A 26,058-nucleotide genomic window follows, 5' to 3' on the forward strand; every position below is an offset into this window, starting at 1 on the left:
CGGCCGACTGCGGCGGCACGCCGGGCGCGGACCCCGGTCGCAGCTGTGACGCCGGCCCGGCGGCGGCGCCTGCCACCGAGTGCGGCGGCATTCCCAGAGTAGGTGAGACGCTGTCGGCGTGGCTGGCCGACGGCGGCAGGCCGCCCGCCTGTGGCGACGCCGACGGCGCGCCGCCGGGCGACGACCGGCTCGGCTCGCCCGCCACCGGCGACCACGAGTCCGCCGCTGCCGGCTGAGCAGGCGGCGGCGGCGGTGGCGGCGGCGGAGGCGGAGGTGACGGCGTTGGCACGCCGCCTCCCGACTGCGGTGTGGGCGTGACCGTGCCCAACTCGGCGGCCAGCTCGTGCAGGCTGTCGGGTCGGCCGATCGCATCCTCCGCCGCCGGTGGCGGCGGCGGCGGCACGACGGCCGGGGCGGGCGGGGCGGGCGGGCGGCGCGGGTGGCGCAGGCGGAGCGGGCGGCTCGGCCGGCGCCGACACCGGCGGCTGCTGCTGCGGCGACGGCGCCAGCGCCGGCGTCTCGACCGAGCGCGGCGGCTGCGGCGACGCGCCGACTGAGGCCGGCCGCGAAGAGGGCGTGGGCGTCAGCCGCTGAGGCGGCGCCGGCGACACGGGAGTCGGCGACGGCCCAGCGAACGGCGTCGGCTGCCGGCTGAACGACTGCATCGGTGACTGGGGCCGGAGCGCGGCGCCGCCCTGCGACATGGCCGGCATGCGCGGCACCACCGCCTCTGGCATCCACGTCCGCGCGCGCGGCATCGGCTGCTGTTGTTGTTGCTGCTGCTGTTGCTGTTGTTGCTGCTGCTGTTGTTGCTGTTGCTGTTGCTGTTGCTGTTGCTGTTGCTGTTGCTGCTGCTGCTGTTGAGACGGCGGCACCATGCCGGGGTGCATGCCGTGCCGGAACTGGGGGTCGTACATGACGCGCGAGCCATAGCCGCCCGGCCCGGGCCCGGGCCCCGGCGGCCGCTGCATCTGCTGCATGTGCTGCATCTGCTGCTGGTGCTGCTGCATCTGGTAGGCGTGCGACTGCTGATACATCTGCGGCTGCTGATGGCGCGGGAACATGCCGCCCGGCGGCTGCTGGGCCTTGCCCATGCCGGGCATCATGTCCGCCTGCGCCGAATCTGCCGCGCCCGACAGACTGTTCATGGCTGCGGCTGAGGTGGGCGGCTCGGTCCCGGCCGCGTCCTTCATGCTCAAGAAGCCGGGCAGACCGGAGGGGCCGCTGACAGCACTGGCGCCAGCGCCGGCGCCGGCGTCGGCGGCGGCCGGCGCCAGCCCGCCCAGCAGCTGGTCGTCGTCGGCCTTCATTGGGCTCTTGCTGTCGCCGGAGCTGGCGCCCGAGCCGGGCATGCTGTGTAGCATCGAGTCGATGCTCGTCATGCGCACGGCGTGCTGCTGGTGCTGCTGGGCGGCGATCTGGCTGGCCGGAGCCGGCGACGGCACCCGCTGCAGCTGCGACCACTGCGCCGGCGAGGTGGGCGTGCGCGGGCCCAGGCTGGGACTGTGCGGCGTCGAGCGGTTCACCAGGCCGCCGGGCGACATGGGCGCGCGCGGTCCGCCCGCCAGCGGGCTCATGACGCGCTGGGGAGGCGGCGCGCCGGGCGTCGGCGGCGCGCCGCTCGGCAGGTCCATCAGCGGCATGCCCGGCACTACCATCTTCTCCAGGTGCTGCAAGCTCGACGCCTGACCGCCGACGAACGCCTGCTGTTGTTGCTGTTGCTGCTGCTGTTGCTGTTGTTGCTGCTGCTGTTGTTGCTGCTGCTGCTGCTGCTGCTGTTGTTGTTGCTGTTGCTGTTGCTGTTGCTGCTGCTGCTGCTGGGACGGCGGCGGGGTGGCACCGGCCGACGGCGGCCGAGGTGAGAGGGAGGCTGAGCCCCCCAGGCCCTGCAGGTGACCGGGGATCCGCGGCGGCTGTTGCGGCGACATCTGGCCGGCCAGACGCGCCTGCTGCTGCTGTTGCTGCTGTTGCTGCTGCTGCTGCTGCTGGGGCGACATCTGGCCAGCCATGCGGCCCTGCTGCGGCGTCTGCTGCGGCGACATCTGACCGGGCCGCGGCATGCGCTGGCCGGGCATGAAGCCCACGTACTGGGCGGCCATGCCGGCTTGGTGCGGCGCGCTGGCCGAGCTGTACGGGTACTGCTGCGGCTGCGGCTGCTGCGGGTACCGGTACGAGTGATGCGGCTGCGGCAGCTGGCCCTGCTGGCCGTACAGGCCGGTCGGCTGCGGCTGCTGCCGCGCCATGGCGTACTGCTCGGCCTGCGGCTGGAAGCCGGCGGCCGGCGCGAAGTGCGGCTGGTGCTGCGGCTGCGGCGGCGGGCCGGGCGCGGCGGCGCGCGGCCCGGCCGCCGGGCCCGGCTGCTGGCGCGGCAGGCCCACGTGCTGCGGGAAGCCGGCCGGCCCCGGCAGGCCAGGGTGGTGGCCGTAGCCGTGCGGGTGACCGTAGGCTGAGCTGACCGGCAGGCCAGCGTAGTGCGGGTGCTGGCCGGGCCAGCCGGCCGGCGCCGCCATCCGCTGCGGCTGCGGCGCGCCGTACTGCGGCTGGAAGCCGGCGTAGGCGGCGCCCGGCGGCTGCGGCGCCGCCTGCGGCTGCTGCCGGTAGGCGGCCACCTCCGACAGCGAGCCGGCCAGGCTGGTCTGCGGTCCCAGGCCGCCGGCTGACGGCTGCGGCCGGTACGGCTGGTACGCCTGCGCCGGCTGCGGCTGACCGTAGCCCGGGAAGCCCGGCGGCTGGCCGCCGTAGCCTGGCTTCGGCTGCTGCATCGGCGGCCCCAGTGACGTGTAGTTACTCTGCAACAGCGCCGACGGCGCGGCCGTTAGAGTGGACGACGGTCGCGCTTGCAACCGGACATGAATCATGGCCGTCAAACCCGTTCACTGCATTGCAATCCTACGCTGCCATCATTTCCTATGCCGCAGTACGCGGTAGATTATCCCGATGATTGTTGAACAGTTGTATTTATTTGACGGGTTATATGTTGCACACTGCGCATTTGCCACCATTCTGACCGTAACGTGGGTACGACGGACGTGTCACAACTAAGGTTGCACTGATTTTTTCGCACGTTCGACCAAACACTGTACCAGCGAGCTCAAGACCCTTCTTTTACGTTCTTCTGTACATTTACCTAAAACAACATTAAAATAAACGTTGTTGGTCCTTGAGCATGGCACGCATTTTACTGCAACAACCAAAACAGGCGCTTGTCACACGGGCATCACGCTATGAACATGATTGAACGTTAGATGCCGAATTAAATGCTATCGTGCCTTTGCTTAACGGGACCTCTATTTTAGTTCGCTATATCAGGTCACACATGCATAGAGGCATATAGGACACACTGCCAAGGATCCCCATGAGTGCAGTGTGTCCTGCGGGTCAGCAAAGGGAAAGTGTAAAAGGTTTTTGTCAGCAAAAGGAGAGTGTAAAAGGTTTTTGTTAGGAAAGGGAAAGTGTAAGACGTTGACTGGTACAATGACAAAGCGTAACGCAAATAAGCTCTGTGATTTTAGTGATAACACATCTCAACGGCACAGATCGCATACCTCTATCCAATTTGCCGAATTGACCAGGGTTTTAAGGCGCGCCGAATACAATGGTTATTATGGGCATTCGTCGAAAGGATGATCTCTACTATACTAGGTGCCTGTACGTAACTAAGCCGCGCTCGTCTAGCTGCGAACCTCCCTTATCTGCGCCTTCGCCACACAGCACTCATCGGCATACCACTTCTGACCGCCTCTGCCCCGTCACAAACAAGCCAGTCACCGGAGCGGCCATTGCGCCCGCGCGTCGTCGTCCGGCAGCGTTTTTGTCGCCGTGCGGCGGCGGCGGGCGCGGCCCGGTGTCTCCCCATCCCCTCCCCGTGCGGCGGCCGGACGGGGGGGGGGGGGGGGGGGAGCCGCCGCCGCCGCCGCTACCCAGATCTCGACTGATTACGGCCGGCCGGCCGGCCGACCGACCAGGGTTCGGCGGCGAGACCGGCGGCCGGGCCCAGTCACGTCCACGTCCACGTCCGGCGGTTGCCCGTCCCACCAGGAAAACGTCCGTCGCGTCCGGCGCGCCGCCCCGCTTGGCCGCGCGCCGCGCTCGGGCACGCGACGTCCATTCCGTCGCGGTCCACGGCGGTCCGGCGCGGTCTCCAGCGGTCGAGCGCGGTCTGCGCGACAGCTCCGGTGCGGAGATACCAACGCGAGGCGTCGCAACACCGGCCGGAGCCGGAGCCGGAGCCACACAGCTCCAGCTAGCGAACACGGCCGGACGGACGGCCGGACGCCACGCCATCCGTCCAGCGCCGTTCCGGAGCTCGGGCGGACGAAATGTCATCCATCCGTCTATCCGTGTTGTGCCGGCCAGCCCGCACCAGTGGACGGACGGACGGACGGACGGAACGGACGGGTGGGTGGATGGGTGGACGGGCGGGCGGGTGGACGGGCAGACGGACGGCCACGGCGGTCGCAGCGGCGGCGGCCGGGGCGGCGGACGTGATTCAGCGGTTGCGGACCGGTGCGCGCACCGCGGGACGTCGGCCCAGACGCGGCCCGCTACGCCAGGCGTCTCGGCCGGCGGTGACGCCAAAACAAGCCGATCCGAAACGATTTCGAACCGGGCCGGGCCCGGAGACAACGCGGAATCTCATGCGAAGGGTGAGGCAGCCAGACAGACAGGAGGAGAAAAGCGGCAGCATTCCTTTGCTTTTGCGTAATCTGAAAATCAGGTTACTACAAGAGTGCGGTGGAGATGATTGGGATTTGAGGGCGCATCGATTGCAAATGGTTACGAAGCGCAGATCACGTGCCCCTCGTAGGTTATCATGAGGGACATGTGACTATGGGGCTGGTGTGAGAAACTACAGGCCGCGACACAAGGTGGGCGCGACGGGCGTCCAAAACCTCTCCTGTCAAAAAACTCGACTCGCAAATACGAAATCATGGACGAGGCGGTCCGCAAAATGAAATTTCACCTCCAGCGACATTTGAAACGTCTCCATCTTACACTTTACGCAGTGGGAGAGGTTACAAGCTCTTTTGTCTAACAAAAAGCACCTGTTTGTGGGGATCGCATGCATCTACAGCGTGTTTCAATAAATCTAGACAGACGTGACCTTTAAACACAAACAGATTGCTGGACAGCACCTCCTGACGCTGACATCCAACCCAGCAACACCTGCGGCTTGCAACAACCAACTTTTCGGTTACCTACGAACAAACACGGCCAGCGAAGCCACCGGTTGGTCAGGAAAACTCGATCATGACAAGCGCGAGAGCAGAGATGACACGTGCACCGCCCACACCATCTCAGAACTTCTACCAGCAGCAGTTTCTTCGCATCGCATCACTTCCGCAAAAACCGACGACAGCGTGAACAGCGCAAAGGAAACAGGGCATTCATCCTCACCCTGTCCAACAAAATTCCCTGGCGCTCTACGGCATCGCCACCCAAGCCCCATGCGCGAACAGCACATGACATTCCCCGCGGCTGGGCCCATTCGAGGCTCGTACCACGATTGCCGAGATCGGACACGTGACGAAACCCCGCGAACAGCGCATGATATTCTCCGCGGCAGGGCCCATACGAGGCTCGTATCACGATTGCCGAGATCGGACACGTGACGAACCCAATCAGTTCTGATGCATTGAGTGCAGGATGGGCGTACTTCACCGGTCCGATTGCTGGTGACAAACCCACGACGCCATGTACGTTCAACCGACTGTTACTGCATCTACACGTCACTCACGATACCCATATCAAGGCATTTGGGGTTGACTAACTCGATCGGTTTGGGCATTAGGACCATTAAAATGGAACACAATAATACTACTTCAGGCAACGCCGCAACGCGGTGTAACTGTGACGTCCTGGTCTCCTATGCGTGTATGTACATGTGTGTGTATATATATGCATGTAAAGGTAACGCCTCAAAAAAGTTTTGCACCCAAAAACTCAGCAGTAAAAAAACAACACGGGAGCACGGACCACATCATTCCGAAGAAGTGCCACAACTTTCCACGCCTTTCCACTCACAAAACACCTATTTGGTGAATTCCGTCTAACACCGTCTCCGCTGACGACACGAGCATTTCATTGCGTCTGCAGCCGACATCCACCTGCGTCAACAGCGAGCAGTCCGCCCATCGTCATCGCCGCCGTCCTGCCGTCCCCACCCAGCGGCACCATGTAACGCCACCAGGTAACGCCGCCCGCAGCAGGCCGCGTGACACGTGCGCCGCGGCGGTGGCGGCGGCCGCAGGTGGTGTGGGCCGGCCGGCTGCGCGCGCATCGCCGCCGCCGCTGACTGTCAGTGGCCGTCCGGCCGGCGGCGGCGGTCGTGGCCGGGCGCCGCCGCCGCCGCCGCCGCTGACTGGCAGCGGCCGGCCGGGAGCGGGCCGGCGGCGGCTGAAGCCGGCCGTCGCCGCCCGCTCCCGGCCCGGTCGGTTGGTCATCCGCCGGGTAACGATCGCCGATCGGCGGCGTCAACAGGGCGACGCCAGGCGCGGCGCCCCGGCCGGGCCGGTGTCGCCCTAATCCGCACCCCGGCCCCGGCTGGAACGCAGCCGGCGCCCATCTCCTGACTACTGGATAAGTGTGGAAGATTCCTGGATAAGCGGACGGCTCCTGGATAAGTGGAAGGCTCCTGGATAAGCGGACGGTGGTCCGGATCTGCACACGCTCATGGACGAAGGCTTCACAGCGGACGGCACGCAGGTGACAAGCCGCGACGGACGGCCATCGCGCATACGGACAAGCTCCGGGCACAAGCTCACCGACGACACCCCGTGGACACGGGTTCTAGATCAGACAACCTGGACAACTATGGGACGGGTCCCTGGACAGGCGGCCGCTCTTGGACACTGACACTATCTCAAATTCGCCGCTGTGCGCCGGATCTCATACAATAAACTGGAAGGTAAAATCTGCCCGTGAAATCTTCGGCACCGACAGAGTGGCATCGTGCTTTACAACTCAGAGGTACTCCTTTGCCGAAAGCGATGGCCAAACAGAAACCTGTGCCTTCCTACGGGCTTCTTAAACGGTACGTTTAGTCTAAACTTAAATAAAGCCTTATGGCATAAAAAATTATGAGCCACTGTTGCTTGCACGGGGGTGACCACCGGTGACTGAAAAACACACCGATGTGTTACCTTTGCAGTCTCTCAACGTCACGCGTCTTCGGACATCACATTCCGCTCAGAACTTCGACACCTAGACTGCACGATCGTTAGATATTCGTCTTGGGTGATGCCAGAGTAGCCCCACTAAATGATGTCGCAAAAATCACAGTTCAATTCCATACGTCCAAATAGGTTCTCAGAACATGCAGAGCCCATCCCTTTGAAGCAAAAGCAGCATTACTGACGATGCATGACCGATGTCCTGTTATTGATGCTCTTTTTAGTGATGGGATAATCGTTGACCTCTGGTCCGACCGCATCAAACATGAAGGTGACCATTATACACCCAACGCAATTTCCAAAATCGGCTCCGTCAAAATCGGAGAGCGAGTCAGGCTTTTCCTCGCGATCCGCAATGCAGCCTTTCCACCACACACCGATCGTCACACCGGTGGACCGTATGACGTCACGTCGCGCCCCGCCTCGAGCCGCGAGGTCGCAGTGTTTGCCCACTGACTAGCCACCGGTGCGCCGGTCCCGGCAGCCGACAAGACAAGGATCGAGCCATCGACAGCGCAGCGAGCCCAGCGACACCGAAAGGCTATATTTCGCTCTGGGAAGAACCGCACCTGGTGCCCATTTCTGGCCACACTTTGTTCTGAATGAGCACAGCCTCCTCACATACTTCGCTTTAACGGGCGATGACTCCGAGCCATAGCGCGACAAGTGCGCACGTCCATCTGCGCGCCTCGCTTCCTAACCGGTTACCCAACACCACCAGCAGTCGCCTCCAAGAAGCTAATGGTCCGAGCTCTCTCCCGAACACAGCGTAACGCACCAGAACATTCGGTTCATTCATCCTTTCGACGTTGCCGGCGGATGGGATGGACACGCTGCGCTGGCCAACGGCCAGTGCCAGCCGATGCGGGCTCGAGTTCCGCAGACGCTGAACGCGTTTCCCAGAAACGCGCGAGGAAAACTACCACTGGCAAGTGGCTGAGAAAAAAACGAGCACCGGCAGTGCCTTGAAGCCACACTGCTGGGCGCGGGGATATGGGAATGGTTTGGCTAAAACCATGTCCTAACATCTCATAAAACTGCCGGTGGCTGGGGCATTGCCGGCGCCTGGGTCTCGTCTCACCAACACCCGCTACCGGCGAGTGTCCGGCGCACCGTAACCCAGTAGACTGCCGGCCTCAACAGGACTTCGCCACGCCGTGCGGTGAGCCGCGGCTGCCACGGCCGCGGAGGACAGAGTCGCTCTCTCTGCACTCGACACCAGGAGGGGACAACCAAATGAGCGGGACTAGGAGGAGACGCCGGCCCCGAGCCGGCCCGGCGCGCGAGCAAAGTCGTCACACCGGGCCGGGCGGAGTCGGCTACGAGCCAGGCGTCTTCAGACACGCCCGTCGCCGGTCCGTCTCCGAAACCGCACCAGCCGCGTCCCACAGCATCGATTCAAACACGGCATCGATTCGCGGCGCATCCCGTGACGGCCGCAGCGCAGCGTCGGCCGACCACGGCCGTCCGGACTGCCCACAACAAGCCAACGACGCGCCGACGAGACGCCCGGTCGGCGTCGCTTCGCAGCGGGCACACCAGCGGCGGCCGGCGGCGGCCACGAGATGCGCCTGGAATCGATACCGCTTTCACCGGCGCAACAGAGGTCACGCATCGGACGAGCCGAGCCGCGGCGACAACCGAAGCGTCGCGAGCCGACCGGCGCCTCGCGCCCCCGCCGCTCTCCCCCGCTCTGTCGCGGCGGCCGCCGGCGGACCGTCAGGCCGGCCGGCTCTCCGGCGGCCGCCCGTCGGGCCGCTCTCCTCCAGTGAACGCCCTACCCTTCTCCACCGCGATTTGGCTGCAGCGCGGAAGGCGAAAATACCTCGCCGGATTGGTGGACATCGTCAGAGGAGATCGCGAACTGGCGAGACCGACAATTTCACGCATGTCGCCGTTGTGATCCACTCACGTCAGCCGGCGTCACTGCTACGCCGTTCGCTTCCGCCACTGTCAGCCACGCAGCCAGCCAGGCAGCCAGTCTGCCGCAGCCGATCCGACCCACTCCCACACCCGCCCGCTCCTGTCCGCCGTCATTACCTCATCCCAGCCCGCCCGCGCTGCGCACACGGCGCGCCGCCCGGCCGAGGTCGGGGCCGGCGTCCCGGCGTCGGCCTTCCACCTCCCGGCACCGGCGCGTTCGCACGCGTCGCGCCCTTGGCGGCGCATTAGGGCGGTACGCAGGGCCCGGGCCGGGCCGGGCTGGGCCAGGTGGGCCGGACAGCACCTGTCGCCGCCGCGCTGCCGCCGCCGCCGCCAGGCCGGCAGATGGCCCGGCGCCGGCGGCAGCGGCGGCGGCGCGCCAGCGGCGGGCCGATCGCGCTGCGCGTGACGTAACGGCCGCGCGCGCCCACCGCCAGATCAATACGCTGACTTGGCGTGAACAATCAGATGCCGGGCTCAAACGGCCGTCCGGCGGCCGGCGCTCTCGACGACGACGCGCCGACGCGCCACCGACGTCCCCCGGGCGCGCCGACACACACACACACGCACACACACACACAGCACACCACACACCAACACCACAACAGCACACACACACCACACACACACAGACACACCACAGACACACACACCCAACACATACCACACACACACAACCACACACACCACACACATACACACACACACGCACACACGCAAACCTCATCCTGCCGGACGGACCGACGCGCCGCCCGGAAGCAGGGAGGCTGCGTGGGACTGGGGCGAGGGCCGGCCGGCCGGCCGGCCCACTGCGTCGCCCAGGCACGCTTCAGGCACCCCGGTCGTCCCCGCTCGGGTGTGGCGTCAGCGGTGCTCCGCCCCGGTACGTCCGAGTCATACGGATGGCTAGCGCGCGCCCGCCTCTCCACTGACGGGGAGGCGAATAACGATGGGCAAAAAGTAAGCGATATTTATGGAGCAGCCTGGCGGAAAGGTCGGAAGGCCACATTTCACCCGATCTCGCTGTCCTCACGTACTTCGATACCACGGTGGTCAACATATGACGGAATTAGGACTTCCCACGCTTAACAAAAACGCGTTCCAATATTTGGACACATTTAGCTGATATCCGAGATTCCAGTCGTGGCCCCCATGCCTGTCACTCCAGTGCGCCCAGAAAAAAACCGCGCACAAGACACAAGCTCCGGTTGCTACATACACGCATTTTATATCACTTCAGGTGTAACCCGCCGCCCCCATCCCTCACCCCCTTCAATCCGAACACCATCATACTATCTCTTTCCAAATATGATGGCCTGCCTCCAGCACGTTCACAACTTTCCAGCTTTACTTGGATGAACTACACCGAGTAGTTTGGTATCTTCGTGGCCAGATGGTCTACTCCTGGTCACCATTTATCAACACAGTTCAGGCTCAACAATAGTCATCGCAGAGCTCTCGCGGAGACCTGCAGACGGTGCGAGATCTAAACAAACAGACGGGAGTGTGATGAGTGTAAGTCTGAAGGCCTCCCTTTTTTGACAAAAATCTCATTCGAGCGGAGCAGAACAATCTGCTAAGAATATTGTCATGTTATGACCAACTTAGCTTGAAATATGTAGATATAATAGTCAAGTGATGTTCGGGAGAAATGCAATACGTTACGGGAAGTGTTCCAGTTTTTACAGGATTTTGAACTGAAATGGCCATCTTGAAGACCATTCGGTGCAGTTCACAGCCTTGGCCTAGTTAAGACCCAAGCCCCCTAGTTTGTGAGCTTAACGCCCGCGAAAATGGGAAGATTCAAATCCTACCATCCCATAAGGCATGCGTCGACCAAGGCAAAAAAAAATATATAATGGTTGAGTTGTTCATCTCTGGCGTTCGTGAGCAAGATTTCCAGATAAAACGGCCGAAAATTGGCTCTTAATGTTGTGCAAGGTACGATGACGTAATCAAATAATGACGTATCGAGGAGCACATTTATTTAACAGATAAATTGTGTTGTCTATGGTAGTCTTTTCCACTTAATAGCATACAATATTTATAAGTGAGCTTGTTTCACCCTATTTGATCCTTGCTTCAACATCTTCAAATGCGCGACACCCCTTTAAAAATCGTAAGCCATCATGCGCAAATATAAAAACCACAACAATGTGTGCGGTGCTTGCATGGCATCCCTCCTTTCTCACATTCGCACATCTGACAAGAAACCCACATTCGAATCCTGACTAGTCATCGGGACCCGGCTGGGACGGGGACGGGGACGAGGGGGAGGGGGGGGGAGGGGGCGGTAGCCAGACACCTCGAGCCGGGACGCCCCGGACGCGGCGGCCGCGCGCCGCCGGACCCACCTGTGACACGGCCGGACTGGGCTGGAAGGCGGACGGCGTCTCCTCGGTGACGGGCACGGGCGTGGCCTGCGGCTGGCTGCCGAACGACTCCAGCCCCTCCAGGCCCAGGCCCAGGCTGTCGTCGCCGAACAGACTGCTGAAGTTGTCCATGACGGCGGCGCACCTGGCGGCGGCCGGCGGCGTCAGACGTGCGTCGCTGCCGTGGCCCCCAGAGGGCGGGGGGACGGGCTGACGTGGGCCGGGGTCCACCGGAGGGGGGAGACGAGTGAGGCGGAGAAGTTAGCTGATAATGCAGGTCGCTGGAAAACCCGGTACGGGGTTCGACGCCAGAGCTAATGCGCAACGCCGTACGTCTCATGCTCCACAGTTGGCAACAAATGGTTATAAGAACTAGCAAAGGTCACTCTCGTGTATCCCTTGTTTTGCAATGTGCTCGTAATTACCGAATATGATATTCAAAGAACTTCAGAACAATGCCGATATCAAAGGACACCATAACGTTCGAAGCAACATAAATAATGCTCGCTAGACAAAACCACTGCAATGCATTTAACACAGGGGATCACGACTATTTGTTATTAATCAACACTGTTGTTTGTTGAGGTTTTCGCTTCTTCTCAGAGCCACCCCAGAGCCACTGCCATGGCTTCAACGATCGAATAAAATACTTTTACCCACCTCTATTATCTTAAAACTTTTAGCGTATGCGCATCTTTCAACAGCATCCACATTCCCTTCGATGTATCACGACGCTGCATGAAACCATGGTGTAGCCATGACGTGACCCTCTCATACCATGGTGTGACGTTGTCACTGTCACTATTGAATCGGACTGGTCTTTCAATGGGGTCTCCAGGGGCCGAGACGGGGCGTGGCTCCCTGAATAATCTGGGAACTCCGCATAGATGGCAATGCATGCATGAAAATGACAGGCCGGGGTCATCTCCCGATCTCAAAACCATCCACCGGTGGCGCCGCCCCAAGATGTCTGACAAAAGTACGACCATACCCCAACGCATAGCAACGCAGGAGATATCCCAAAGCCTGACTGGGATATCTGCTTCGGCCCATTCAGCTTTTACACAGACCTGTCAAACTGGTCAAAAGGCCTCGGACTGGTATCTTCACTCTAGAACACATCGCTAACACTGGGAGCACCATTTGTCCGGCATACACGTCCCGAAACCAGGCCCCATAACAAGGTGACGCCAAATGGTTCCGCAAGTTTGGCTGTGGCGCCCAGTGTGCGTGCCAAGTCGCCGTTCGACGGCGGGGTCGATCGCGGCTCGCGTCAGGAACGGATGCTTAGATTCCTTGTCGGTCACAGCCTGGTCTACCATAGCCAACTGCATCACCGGTCCAACTTGGTCAGAAATATCGCGCAGTCCGAGAGCATTGCGCAAACCGTTCTCGGGTGTAACATGACACGTGCCGAAATGGTACGTTACCAACAGTACAGAGGAGCGCCGGAGAGCGACGCCTCCATCACCAGCAGTGATGTCTCAGGACCGCCGCAGTGTTTTTCCGGTCATGTGTCGTCACAGCAGATGGCACACACCGCATTATGTTTACAACCTGAACCGCCAAAACGTCTTGCTGACCTCCAACCTTCTACCGGACCCCACCCGAACACATGGACCATGCACTCGCCACCTCCCTTAGAGCAGCGGTCCAGCGAGCAGCTGCAGAGGGCCAGTGGCCGCTCCCTGGGGCTTCTTTGCCACATGCATCTCCTCCGTAGCGACTTCGTGTACCTCCTCGCGCGCCCACCATGGCGGAGCGTGGTGAGCGCGCGACGACTTCGTAACCAGCGACGCGCGGTGGTCATGTCGCTACAACATGTCGCGCGAGCAGGGGTCGTCGTTACAGATTGGTATTGTGTTCAGAGCGGTCTTTCCCAGTTACCTGTCCAAGCAATTTCATGTGGCAGTGACTACTTCAACTCGCTCACGCTATTGCTGTGCATTCTACCAAAACGATGACGCCGCAGAAAATATGGGAGGGCACCGGGACCTCTGTAATCGGGCTGTTCTTTCTTCCGGTAACTCGCATGCGACCTTGGTGAGGCAACTCAGTGTGGCCATAGTACTCGGCGCTCAAAAGTACACTTGTCCGAAACAACACCGATAATTTTGATAGCAAGTGACGGGCGTGGCCCTGCGGAATGGCAGAGAATCCCAGGGTGACCGCGAACTGTGCTCGTGTAGAAACTAAAACAATGTTGTTTTGGTGGGGTTGACACTCGGCTACTTTGACAAAATCAACGGCGCGCATGGCTCTTGTTCTCCAGGCCCGGCATTGGTATTGGAGGCCCGCCAAATGACGGGGATCGCCGACGTGAGGACTTGTGCGTCATCAGCATACAGCACGACCCTGGGGTGGCGTAGGCATGCCAGGTCATTAGTACGTGCCGGGCCATTACAAAGAGCACTGACAAAATTAGCCCTAAAATAGACCCGTAGACAATGCCAGGGTCGAATGGGACAAATTTAGTTTCACAGCCAACTGGCCCAATTTCTCGGCTAATCCCCGAATTCCCAAAATGGCACACAACCGTAGCAGTTGTAATAAACTTCCCAGAGACATAGACATAGACATAGATTTCCCAGAGCATACCAGGCTCACTCAGTCTGAAATAAGAACTGCTTAACATCATGTCACCATGAACAACTGAGCGATCGCATGTGCCACCAGCGCATTTCCACAATCGAATCAAATGTCTCGAATCGCGCTCGTCAATGTATCACGAAAAGGCTCGGCCAGCGAGGACGCGCCGAAATGCATTGAACTGCCGCAGGCGCGCTTTATGACCGCTAACCGGGGGCCGAACCCGGGCGGAGCGCCGGCCCGAGTCATCGCTCCGGACAGACCACCCCGGCGACGCGCCTGTAGGTGCGCTGACGCTGCCCTGCAGTGCGGCATGCTCCGGGGGACCCCGCACACCGTCGGGGCCGCACGTGCCGGCAGCGTGCGGCGGCCGTCGCTGGCGCCACCTGTCGGTCGCGTCCCCGCCGCCCGTCCGCAGCGATACGGTGCCCGGCGCGAGAATGGCGACGTTCGTCTCAAGAGGCGACAGGAGGGCACCATCCCTGGCTAGATACGGACGCCGGCCGGCGCCACCACAGCGCCTAACCTGTGATTCCCCTGCCGACGGGCTCCCGGCTTTCAACCAGCAAAAGCGACTGGCAACAGTCACTGGAAATGAAGCTCCAACTTCCGGGGATAAGCGGACGATCGGAGAGTTCAGGCGCCATTTCCGTCCAAATTTCAACATCGGGCCACCGGGGAACTGACTATGACGACAGTTCGGCGCCCCCCGCGCCGGACCGGCAGTGTGGCAGACGGCTTCGCGGCGCAGCCATCCCCGGAACGACGACCCTCAGGCTGACGCGACAGCCAAACGGTACCGTGTGATCCCGCAATTACCACACAAATCAATGCGGCAGCAATTGTACACCAACATGGCGCCGAACCACCGACGAAGTGTCGAACTCTGGGGCCACTAGGAACGACACCGAGCCCTCAAATTAACGCCTGGACGCCCAACTTTTGAGCTTTTGCTGAACGTATGTCTTCAGTGGCCCAATGATGCAAGATGGCAAGCACCAAAAAACCGGTGGTGCATGGACCTGGCAGGCCGCCGTTGAGTGGATACTCAGCAGGGGAAAAAATATACGCTTATGAGTTAAATATCCACAAACGTATCAGATTTTCCCCCGCCGCGAACCCACAGTGCCATTAGCTTCAACGTCAGAAAATACGCGGATCTGACATGGCGGAGAGTGTACCCAAATGCAGGGTCATAGCCTAACCCTCACGCTCAAAACGGACAGCTTCAGGTGCCCTTTTAAATGGTATGCAATGGATCAAGCATTATTGTCGGCCTTCGGCATCCAAAGCATCCGTGCGGATGTAACCGCGGGACAGAAAACCCCGCCGTAAATAACAATCGAAGGCGGAACCAGGCGGGCCATGTTAGCGCCTGAACCGTCGTCCCACTCCATGCTTAACCGAGTATGCATGATTGTGGTAGGGTCCTGGTAATGTTCCACCTGCCTCACAATGCTATGCAAAAAAGAACACTTCAAAGGTGAATGATATCTATGTATCAAACGGTATCATCCTCTGGCTTGAAATGTGTTCGACAGTGAACAAGTTATGTCGATGTAAACTGGAAGGATTCAATCACCAATTCAACTTGCACTAGAATGATCTCATTGAGAACACAAGTGCCAAGTGAATATGTGCAGCATTTGGTATAAATACTGAATTACTACAGCTTGGCACTGGCTTTACCTGGCTCAGTACAATGTAGTCATAGTACTACACACGTTTTATGTCTCCCAATGCACTCTGGTAAGGCTATCAGAATACTGCTACTGAGTTATCACCTAGCAAAAGATTTATGGTCAAAAATGTCTTCAAAATGGCTAATACAACCCATGCTTAGCATCACCACATATCAGGGTTACAGTGCAGGCACCATGGTGGAGTACTGGGAGGTCACAAAATGAGAGTAATAATAACCTGAACCCAAATATAATTATGAATTAAGATTAGTTCCTGACATCCAAATTGTATTATCCCAGCTCACTCATATACATCAACACTCTACATTGAACAGAAAACTTCTGAAAAAATGATCTTGCAGTGCAACTGCAAGAAAAAATAATCAAGCATCAGTGTTCAGCTATTTGATGAAAGTTTGACTTTTAAAAGGGAAAATGCTTTGTGACATACACCACTCAGCACTGCACTCTTGCAGTGCAACTGCAAGAAAAAATAATCAAGCATCAGTGTTCAGCTATTTGATGAAAGTTTGACTTTTAAAAGGGAAAATGCTTTGTGACATACACCACTCAGCATATTCCTGCATATACCAGTCAGTACAGTACCATTTCACCACCATGATGTAGGAGAAATAGTCTTCACTACATCCAATCCATTACACAACACACAAATATCCACTCAACCATCCTAAGGCATTATGTATGAGCCTTGACAGCCATTACTTAGGTTATGTAGCACAGCAGCCATGGTTTATATCATGTTCCCTCTTTTTGCCTTCAATATGCATTACAGCAGATTAAACTTGGTAGCTTATAGCAGCTTTCACAATCCTAGTTTTTCAACTCCAACCCAGAGCCACAAACTCAGGGGCATTTGTGATGCAGTGAGAGCTTGTCATTTTCTCCAACTCTGCAGTGTTTGTGCACTCAAATTAATGTAACTTGTTGCTGGTGAAGGCAAAACAGGCCAACAGGCTGGAATGGTGTGTAGCAGGCCTGTCCACAAAGATCCTTTGCAAATCATTGTTAAGCACAGAAACACAGTTTAAACATTAAGCTGGGATTGCTCTATTATGCTGGTGGGGTCAGGGCCAGGGACATCAACAACACTGTGACTGTGAGTGCAGGGCACAAAGACCCAGCAGTGCAAAACTGGGCCAGTTCACCAGGTGCTCTGCTTCCCCAGAACACTAAGAGCACCTCTGGTTCTCTAGAGCACAAGGTGAACTGGGGAACTGAGTCACCAATTTGTGCAGTCAAGCCAGCAATATGATAGGATTATTTCCATTGTCAGGGAGCCATTAGGAGTGCCACTGGAGGGAAGCAACTTAGCGGTCACCTTTCTTCAGTCATTGTGAGATGGGGCCAGCTCCAAACCATGATGAGGGAAACAGGTAATGAAAGCTTGAAAGATATGTTATGAAATTCACTGATGGTCTCTATGCCTTTGGAAACATGCTACTGAACTTGACAGGGATCTCTGCAAATTGTGAGCCAACTTTGTGGCTGAAGAATTGACAAGTTGTACTTCCAGTTAGCTCCATGGCCAGCAGACACTTGCAATGTGCCAGCAAGTATGACAACTTTGAAGGGTATCTTCTTGCACTAGCTTTTCATTTGGGAAGAATGTTTTGCAACAGGGAAAATAAATGTGTATCTAGTCAAGTTCATGCTGTTAATAGACATATCCCAGCCCAGGAGTGATATAGGTTTTGAGATGCATGTAGATTGAGTGTCAGCCTAAATAATAACTGTGTTAGGCCACAGATATGTGCATTAGTGCTTGCACCATGAATAAAGCAAGAAAATCAGCATGTGACTTTGATGTCATTGTTTCTTTAAAAACTCATCCTAAACTACATTATCTGGCTGGCTTTTATTGGAAGTACCAGTTTGGGTTCCAGATATTAATTAAATGCAGGAAGTGGCATTTGCCCAACAGACACCACCCAAGCTGTGCTGACCAATTCAGTGGACAGTTTTGCCTCCACCCTTTAAGCAGAAAAGACTGCCAAGTGCTTGGTGAAGTGCCAAGCTCTCTGACTAAGTCAATGTCAATCCTCACTGACCAGCTACCAGCCAATATTTTGCTACAGTTCTCCAATGTTCCACTTTTCTGTCCCTTCAGTGGCCAGATACCAATATTTTGTCATGCTATTAGACCTTGGCTGAGAGTTCACTGCTGATTGCTCCTCCCCTTGCTCAAAATCAGCCAATCAGCATTAAACCAGGCAGCAGTCAGCCCCACATCTGAGAGCTTAACACTTCACCAATGGGCTGGGTAGGCCAGACATCCAGGTTTGGGGTCAAAGGGTAACAGATCACTACCAATGAATTTCATGTAAAGGATGTTGGAGATCGTACTCTGGAACAAAACATTTATATTTATATCCTGCATACCCTACTGGATGTATTTTGAAACACTACAGGGTTCACACCTGGTGTTCTTGGTTCAGCATCTGTTTCCTATGCTATGAAAGCTGCTTAATCCAAAGTATAAAGAAAAAATACTACTCTTTGTATCACAGGAAGCAACTGACCCATTTGAGGTTACCAAAATTCTTGGCCACATTCATGCTGGAATATTACATGATAAACAGACTAATGACACATGCTGGGTGTCAAATATCTATCACTGCAGATGCTGGTAAGTATACAGTTTTAAAACTGTGAATAATACACACACACATAAACCTGCTGCTCATAAATTATGCAACAGAAATGAGCCCTAGGCTTAGCAAATGAGAGCCTCTTGATACCAGCCCTACAGGACCATGTACAAATTTTGTATGATGTGTTGGTATCACCTTGTATCATGTATGGACATTAACAGTAGCTGTTTTTGTCTGCAGCTCTGGATAAAGGTCACTCAGGCAAAACTTAATGAAAATAAATGTCTACAAGGTTAATTACACATAAAAGCAGTGGGAACTTCACACATAGTTAAATATACATGCATATATACATATATATATATAATATATATATATATATATATATATCACTGGTTGCTAATTTTGGGATGCCAAAAATCAAATCCCTGCACCTTGGTCCTGCCAGGATTTTGAATTACCCTTGCAAAGTCTCTTACAGATTGATGTACATCACCAAATCTTCAGATGAACTCAAAACTAAAAGTGCAACCATCTTTTCAACCAAAACCACCTAACCTTTACTGTCATGTCATATGTTTGAACTCATCATAAATGGATGTCACTCTTCTCTTCACTCACAGCAAGAAAAATATGAAGTGCACAGCCCTTGATATTTAAACATGCATCTAAGAGATCAAGTTAATGAGATCTTTTAACTAAAGCTACCTGTGCTTTTGACAGTCCAACAGGTAATTCCACATGCTTACTGGTTTCATTTGATCAATGACAAGTTCCTTAATGCTGCTCAAAAATGGGGCCACTGACCAATAGGATAAGTGTACCTACCTGGATCTGGCCATATCATTTAGCATACTTTGTGCAGGATTATAGAAAAAGCATTGCATTATGACAAGGTAACAGTTTTGAAATTTAAATGCAATGCATTTCTATCTAAAGTAATAGTGATTATGCAATACATCATACCACTCAAATATATATATATATATATATATATATATATATATATATATATATATATATATATATATATATATAAATGGCATACCCAGCCAAATCTTTATTAGAATAATAAGTACCAAATAGCATTATGAACTTGCATGCTCCTGATAAAGGCCACACTACATACTAGGAGATAATAGTTCAGAGGTATCAAGACCATATCCAAGTACCAAGGAAACACTCAAATCCACTCCCCACATCCATTTGAGCATTATCATGGTTCAATTACATCCATTGCTCTTTACCTTGTTTAACAACAATGTTCCAGATAACTTCAAACCAATCACCACCAGCATGGAGATACAACTGTCTTTGACATAGAAGTTTAGACTACCTTACTTCCAACAACCAGGGAACATTTCAAAAATTGGCATACCTCAACTCTTGAACTGAGCTGCTGCATGCCCACTGGTTACATCTGTAGTGACTTTGCTACCCTACCCTGGTAACCTTTCAACCCCTATCAGGACACAAAACAAAGATAAAAAACACTCAATCATTACCATCCAATCTTTATATCTGACTTCAGTGAACATGCATAGCTGCTATACACTGTGCAGATGTTCTCAAAGGAATATACTGTACCAACACCCACTGCGTAACAGCAACAATTCACATTTGTACTTAATTTCATAGTTGAGTAAATTGTCATTCCCCTGCAACACTGATGCTTATGTGGCGCAGCTCACAATTCAGCCATGCTAAAATAATAAGTACACAGTTCAGAAAATCCTTTGATGCTTGCTGCTTTCATCCAACACATAACCTATCATGTAGCCCATTCCAGCAACAAGAATTGTTTACTCACTGCAGGAAGTCTTGTGCAACATAGTGTAGCAACAAGAGGATAGGAATTGTATGCCTGTTCATCAAGCCACTTACCTCTTATACTTCAAAAAGAAGTGTCGAACCGTGTTCGAGTAATCCTCCTTTCTTGAATCCCGGCCATCGATGGACACTTCGCGAAGAAGAAGCAGGCCAGTGCGTCCAATTCGCCGCTCGTGACTCTTCGTTCATTTAAAGGATGCAAGTAGTGCCTGTATAACAGACCCTAGCACACAAACACCTTCTTCATTCTTGGAACACACAGTAAGCATGCGTAATTACCCGGCCGGTGCATAAATACATAACAATGGCCGGCTATTCCAGTGTTACGGCCGACAAATTTGGGAAAATGGCGTCCAATAGTAGCGTCGCAGAGAATCCACAGAGCGCCCGCTAGGATCCCCCCGTGTGACGGAATTTAAACAATACATATTTAATTGGCACGATAAAACGCAATTTCGGACGTAACAAATATTTATTTTCCCGCTTAGCCCGCCGCACGATATTTTACGCACTTACCAAACTGAGTGTATTTTATCGCGAGGAATCGATCTCTCCGTAACTCCGGTTCTAAATAAGTTGGCCGGCATTTCTCCATCACTAAGTGCATTACCCTTGGGTTGCCAGAATAATTTGGTGACCACATCTGTGAAATTTATTTTTTTGTAGCGTAAGCAAACGTGAATTGTTCATTTTTCAATAAGGACTTTTATCACAAGAGTTCAGATCCTATGAGCACAAACTCGGTTATTTGAAATTTGTTTGTGATAGAATGAAATGTGAATAAGTATATTTGAAAAGTCTAAAACCTGCTCATTTCGACACCTCTGAAATATAGGAATAACTACTTCGATACTGCTTGTGATCTTAGCCAGCTACGAAGTACATAAACCCGATCAGGGCCGTTTTACAGACCATAGCATACACCGTGTATTAAGTACCAGAGCACATTCGGAGACTCTCTTGTCGGAGTTGTCCAATGGATAATTCATTCGTTATCTTAGCGAATACAAATGCTGTTTCCTAGCCATGGGTGTCGATTTGTATTCTTTTGGATGGGCCACTGCCCCCCACCCCCCACCCAAGTCTAATTTTCCACCCCAACGGTGAGTTTAGCCCACCAGTATTCTGGCGCCTAAGGAAAAGCATGACATTAAAGTGGTGGCTCAAAATTGTGTACAATTTAAAGAAGGTTTAATTCATAATGTTTCTTAGGCAAGAGCAACCAAAAAATGAAACCTGCAATGTCACATTCAGTTGGGTGCGTCTAACTAAACTAGCCACACTTTTAGACTCCGCGCTTGTACCATGTTAGCTTGAGCACCATCTGTTTTTCCCCACAAGCTGCACGTTTTTAGTCACCTTTGTGGACTCTACTCTATTGTGGTGTTATCGTCTGAGCGTTTTTGGCCTTTTCAGCAACGTTTTCAGTTCTACAGTCAGCAAGATGCGTTATGTTTTGACAACGTCCTACGAGAACGTAAAAACAAATCAGTTAAATATTAGCACTAAAAAATCCGACCTAGTTACTGCCCGTCTGCGTTTAAGAAAAGCCTTTAAGTGTTCTGACCTTCCCGTCAACGTGCCTACCTATCAGCTACTACCTTTCCCGTTCTGGGGTTGAAGGGCCTCTCCGCTCAAGTCGAGTGGTGCCTGACGGTTATGATTATGGCGACTTGAGGGACGGTGCCCTGTGGTCGATACGGAGACCTTCAGAGGGATATATCATACACCGACCCCCCCCCCCCCCCCTGATGCGGGAGGCCCTCTGAACGAAGCGGTCGGTCCTGAATCGACACAGGGGTCATCACTGACACAAAACGGGGCCGACTGTACGGTAGTGGTGCTTTCTGGCCAACGTAGGGTCCTTGCTGTCTCAGGTGGCCCCGATTGGCCCAAAGGGCCCTTTGACTGACAATCGAGACCCCAGCCCCAGGGCCCGGGATCCCTTGATTGACCTCCGGTCAGCCATCGGGCCCTTCAGTCGACACTTTGGTTGTCGATACGGATGTGTTTGTCCCTGCACATAAGCCAGGTGCCCCTCGCTTCATAATTTTTACATTTAGTTCGCATCCTTCTTCCAAATTTTATTTCGAATGACTCGCACGAATAGCTTCGAGTTGACAACACCCATCAATCAGCACCTGTTGCGGGTACCATAAGCACACCACCCAAGTTTGCCGATCTGGGTCGCAAGCAATTTCGCCTCCGGCCTTTTGCAAGGCAGAGCAGCGAAGTGTTTACGTGTCGTGCAATGTTACAGCATATTGGCCCCTGGCCAAACGGCCCGTTTTGGCCGGTTGCCAGCTGATCTTACCGTGTTAGTCGGGCTGGGCGATTCGTAGGTATGTGCCTTCGGCTTATGCTTCCCCAGCTCCATCGGTTTATGAATCCAGCAGCTTTTCCTAAACCACAGAGGTGGCTCATACCAGTTGAGTATGATCAATGTGCTTCTGTCGGGAATATGTTGGAAGTATCCTACTCCTTTTGGAAGCAGTTGGCGTTGTGCACGTCCAAACCCGTGACAGCCTGCAGTGAATCTAGCATACACGTTTCTGCAAAGATGTTGAATTTAATTTCCACCATTGTTAAGTAAGATGCATGTGCGCAAGGCGGAAGGTCATGGATACTTCGTGAAATCCGGGTGAAAGTACAACCAGGCGGGTCTGAAGTCACTTGTAGATGTTTAACGTACCCGTGCCTTTGCGGAATTCCAGTATTACGGGGGTGTTAGAAATACCTGAGCGACAGGCAGTGTGACGAGTCTTCAAAAATGTGAAATCTATCGCAACACTGGTTTACAATAGTTCGAGGTCAGTAATCTATATCCAGAGGTGGGCAAAGTTGCCCACAATTTAGCTCGCGATGAGATGAATCTTTGAAAGAGGTAAATCTAAGTAATCGGTTAAATCGATGAAAAAGTTAGCGGAAGTTAATTTGAAAGTTGGTCCGTTGATTCCTTCACACATTTCGTTCAACTATTTTCTCTTCGAAGCTTGATTCTACTCATAGATAATATAGTTTTTAACAGCCTTATTTCTTGGAGAATAATGATGAGAATGGAGATAGTAGGTGTGTTGATATTTCGGCGACGTGCCTTTATCGAAACAATAACTTTCGATAAAGGCATGTTGCCGAAAAATCAACACATTTCTATCTCCTTCGCCCTGGTTTTTCTGCGAGGAGTAAGGCTATTACTACTGCCTTATCTTTGTGAATAATGTTCTTCGCACATGCACTTAACAGCTTACTTAATGTTACTCCTTAGATCTCCTGTAAAGGGCAGAAATGCCTAAATCATATCATTTTTTACTAATTCATCGCACTGCAATTCATATGATAGGCTTTGAGTGTTCATGCATTCCATAATTCGGCGCTATTGGCCCGAAAGCTTTACACTCACTTATTCCAAGTTCTTCTAGGGGAGGGGGGGGGGGGGGGGCTTTCCTGTCGTAGAGACGCGAGCACACGCTGGCCTTTACTGGATGTGTTGGTGGATTCCGGACGACTTCATTCCATCTGCAGCTCTCATACTGTCACTGCTTTGAGAGATTTCAAACTGATTCATGAACAGGCGGATCATATATTTATGTAATCGGCGGAAAGCGTCATGTATGCAGGACATCTTGATAATTTGAGGAGGAAGTTACCGCTAGGACCTATGAAGAAAAATAATGAAGTATGGCTGCCTTGGGCGCCGGCAGGATGATAAAGCGACGATGACGGGACGGCACCGACTACAAAAGATGAGCAGAATGAAGCAGAGAGTCATGAACTCTCAGCGGTAGGTTATCTCCAGGTGGTGGGTAGCAGGGTTGATAAGGGAACAGGAGGGAGTCACCGTAACGCACGCACGGGGAACGCCATACTCTCTGCTCCAGTGTGTTGTGACTCTTTCGTGATATCTCCAACTAGGCTTCTCCCCCTTTCCCCAAACCTGGAAATCCGCTACGTCCGAAAATTCGCCTGCCATTTCACTTATTCATTTTTCTCAGCTTTACTCCCCGTCATCGCGTCATTATTGTCGCGTTTCATCCTGTTAGTTAAGTCAAGGTCAGTTACGCATCATGTTCCAACAGGGCTTAATGGTCCTTTTCCGCTTGGAAGACACGTCCATTATACAGATACGTCTTATCAACTTCGAATACAAGTCGCGGGTTATATGGATCGAGCCCGACAAATACCGTCCCTGCAGTATGCCGAACTGGGTGTTGAGCAGGCATCTGTGCAGCTGGCTGATCTGGCTGTCGCGCTCCTCTCGCCCGGGTTATTCGCACCGTTACTTCTCTCGAAAATGGTTGTCCCTGAAAAATTTAGATTGGCATTCAGATGTGTGTGCTGGTACCAGCAGCACATTGCTAAATGAAGGAGTTGGTGACAGTTGCCGGTACGTAAGCGAGGGAGGCCTTGAGCTTCCGGTTTTCCGGCGTTCTGAGTTTAGAGTTTTTGCTGACGCCATCGTCGACCCTCAATATACCAGAAGGTATAGGCTAAACGACGTAAGCAAGCATTACGTCGTTTTTAAAAATCTAACCACCTATTTTAACACATGACATACCGATATCTACGTGATCGAATAACATCAAATGCGCCACGGCTGTTTGCTTTTTTCCGTAGGCTGAACCAGCTGATTCTACTTTGTGTCCATATTCGGACTTAAGAAAAGCTTTCTTCATCCGCCTTTCCTCACCTCCTTCTCGTTTCGTCCTGCATCCTCGCCACGCCTGTGTTATCCGGGGCACGCTACATGCGTCAGCGATGTGCGGGCCCTCTGGCGGAAGCCCGTCCAAGCGCCCAGCCAAAGCCCCGCATGGGGGTCCCCGTGCGAGCAGTCTTGGCAGAAAACCCTAGGTGCATGCAGTCTTGTTCCACCACTTCCGCTCTCCTTTCTCACAAAGCCCTGCAATGGTAATTACTGGTCGGAATTGCTTTTATCTAAACCACACCAAGCCGAACAAACTTTCGTCAGAGCCGCGTATGACGCACTTGCCTGCACTTACGCGCTTACCTGCACTTACCTGCACTTACGCACTTACCTGTGCCGCTACAGGCAGTCGTCTCAGTGGAAGGCGTTTGACTTTGGAAAACTGGGCTCGAGTACAGCTAGGAGCAGGCGGTATCTGGACACACTAAAATAAACCAGACCAAATTTGTGAGGAAAAAATTAAAGTCGCCGCTAGAAAACGACCTTTGCTGAAGAACAGTCAAAGACCACCCACAGATACTGCGCCTCCAAGTCAGCCAAGTCCGTCCCAAATCAGCTGAAGCACGCCGCGGAGGCCCACAAACGGAGCCGATGATAATCGCCTGCTCACCGTGAAGCTTCCACGGCGTCCAAATCGCCTGCATCTTGCTGCCGGGAATACTCGGGCGACGATCGTGACTTTGGTGTGGTTTATGCCGTCACGCACGAGCAGCGCGCCCCGCTGCACAGCCCTGGCCGTCCGGCTTGTCGGCGCCGAGCAGCAGCTGGTGGCCGGGAGCAACCAGCAGGCGGCTCGAGCGGGGAGGCTTCAGCCATTTGTCGCAGAAGGTCGCCAGGCCGCACATGAACCGGTCGAATTCTTCAGAGAGCTCCACAATCTTCGGCAGGAGAGACTGCACGCTCGCATGACGCAGCAGAAGGCCGGGGCTGCCACCAGCCTGTAGACTATCGTACGAGCGCTGGCCGCCCCAGCGCCCCCGAAGGCGGCCCCCGGGACATGCCTGTCTCGCCGGCTCCAGTCAGCTGATTGGCTGGCGGGAGAGGACAACCCAGGGGCGGCGCACCGGGCCGCCGGCGCCGGGACGCGGTCAAGGCCACGCGTTCCTGGGTGACCTCGACTGTGGCGCCGTGGCGGGGTAAGAAGGGGGAGGGGGGGGGGGGGGGCGGGCAAGCCGT

General features: G+C 54.6%; 1 protein-coding gene and 1 long non-coding RNA gene across 2 annotated transcripts; both read right to left on the bottom strand.

Moving 5' to 3' along the window:
• Window positions 1–583: 583 nt before the first annotated feature.
• LOC119106185 (proline-rich protein 2) lies at window positions 584–20,723 on the bottom strand. The gene is made up of 7 exons (XM_037229792.1): window positions 20,235–20,723; window positions 11,450–11,612; window positions 2,610–2,789; window positions 2,007–2,201; window positions 1,462–1,583; window positions 988–1,233; window positions 584–590 (listed from the first exon to the last, which is right to left on the bottom strand). The coding sequence occupies exons 2-7, from the start codon at window positions 11,597–11,599 to the stop codon at window positions 584–586; spliced, it is 900 nt and encodes a 299-aa protein (XP_037085687.1). The 5' UTR covers window positions 11,600–11,612; window positions 20,235–20,723.
• Window positions 20,724–23,740: 3,017 nt separating this feature from the next.
• Window positions 23,741–25,819, bottom strand: LOC119106313 (uncharacterized). Its single transcript, XR_005095120.1, has 3 exons — window positions 25,493–25,819; window positions 24,868–25,077; window positions 23,741–24,481 (listed from the first exon to the last, which is right to left on the bottom strand). It is a non-coding gene; the product is annotated as an uncharacterized LOC119106313 (long non-coding RNA).
• Between the last annotated feature and the right edge of the window lie 239 nt (window positions 25,820–26,058).

This window comes from Pollicipes pollicipes, unplaced genomic scaffold (genome assembly GCF_011947565.3).
Source record: "Pollicipes pollicipes isolate AB1234 unplaced genomic scaffold, Ppol_2.1 Scaffold_6138;HRSCAF=7277_pilon_pilon_pilon, whole genome shotgun sequence".
Classification (NCBI taxonomy): Eukaryota; Metazoa; Arthropoda; class Thecostraca; order Pollicipedomorpha; family Pollicipedidae; genus Pollicipes; species Pollicipes pollicipes.

Bases quoted from the DNA above. Each gene is read 5' to 3' on its own strand.
- LOC119106185 (XM_037229792.1), bottom strand. From the start codon at position 11,599: ATGGACAACTTCAGCAGTCTGTTCGGCGACGACAGCCTGGGCCTGGGC. The intron at 2,790-11,449 runs GTGGGTCCGGCG...GCGCTGTTGCAG, and splicing joins CCAGTCCGGCCGTGTCACAG to AGTAACTACACGTCACTGGG. The intron at 2,202-2,609 runs GTGGCCGCCTAC...CTGTACGGCCAG, and splicing joins TGGCCGGCTCGCTGTCGGAG to CAGGGCCAGCTGCCGCAGCC.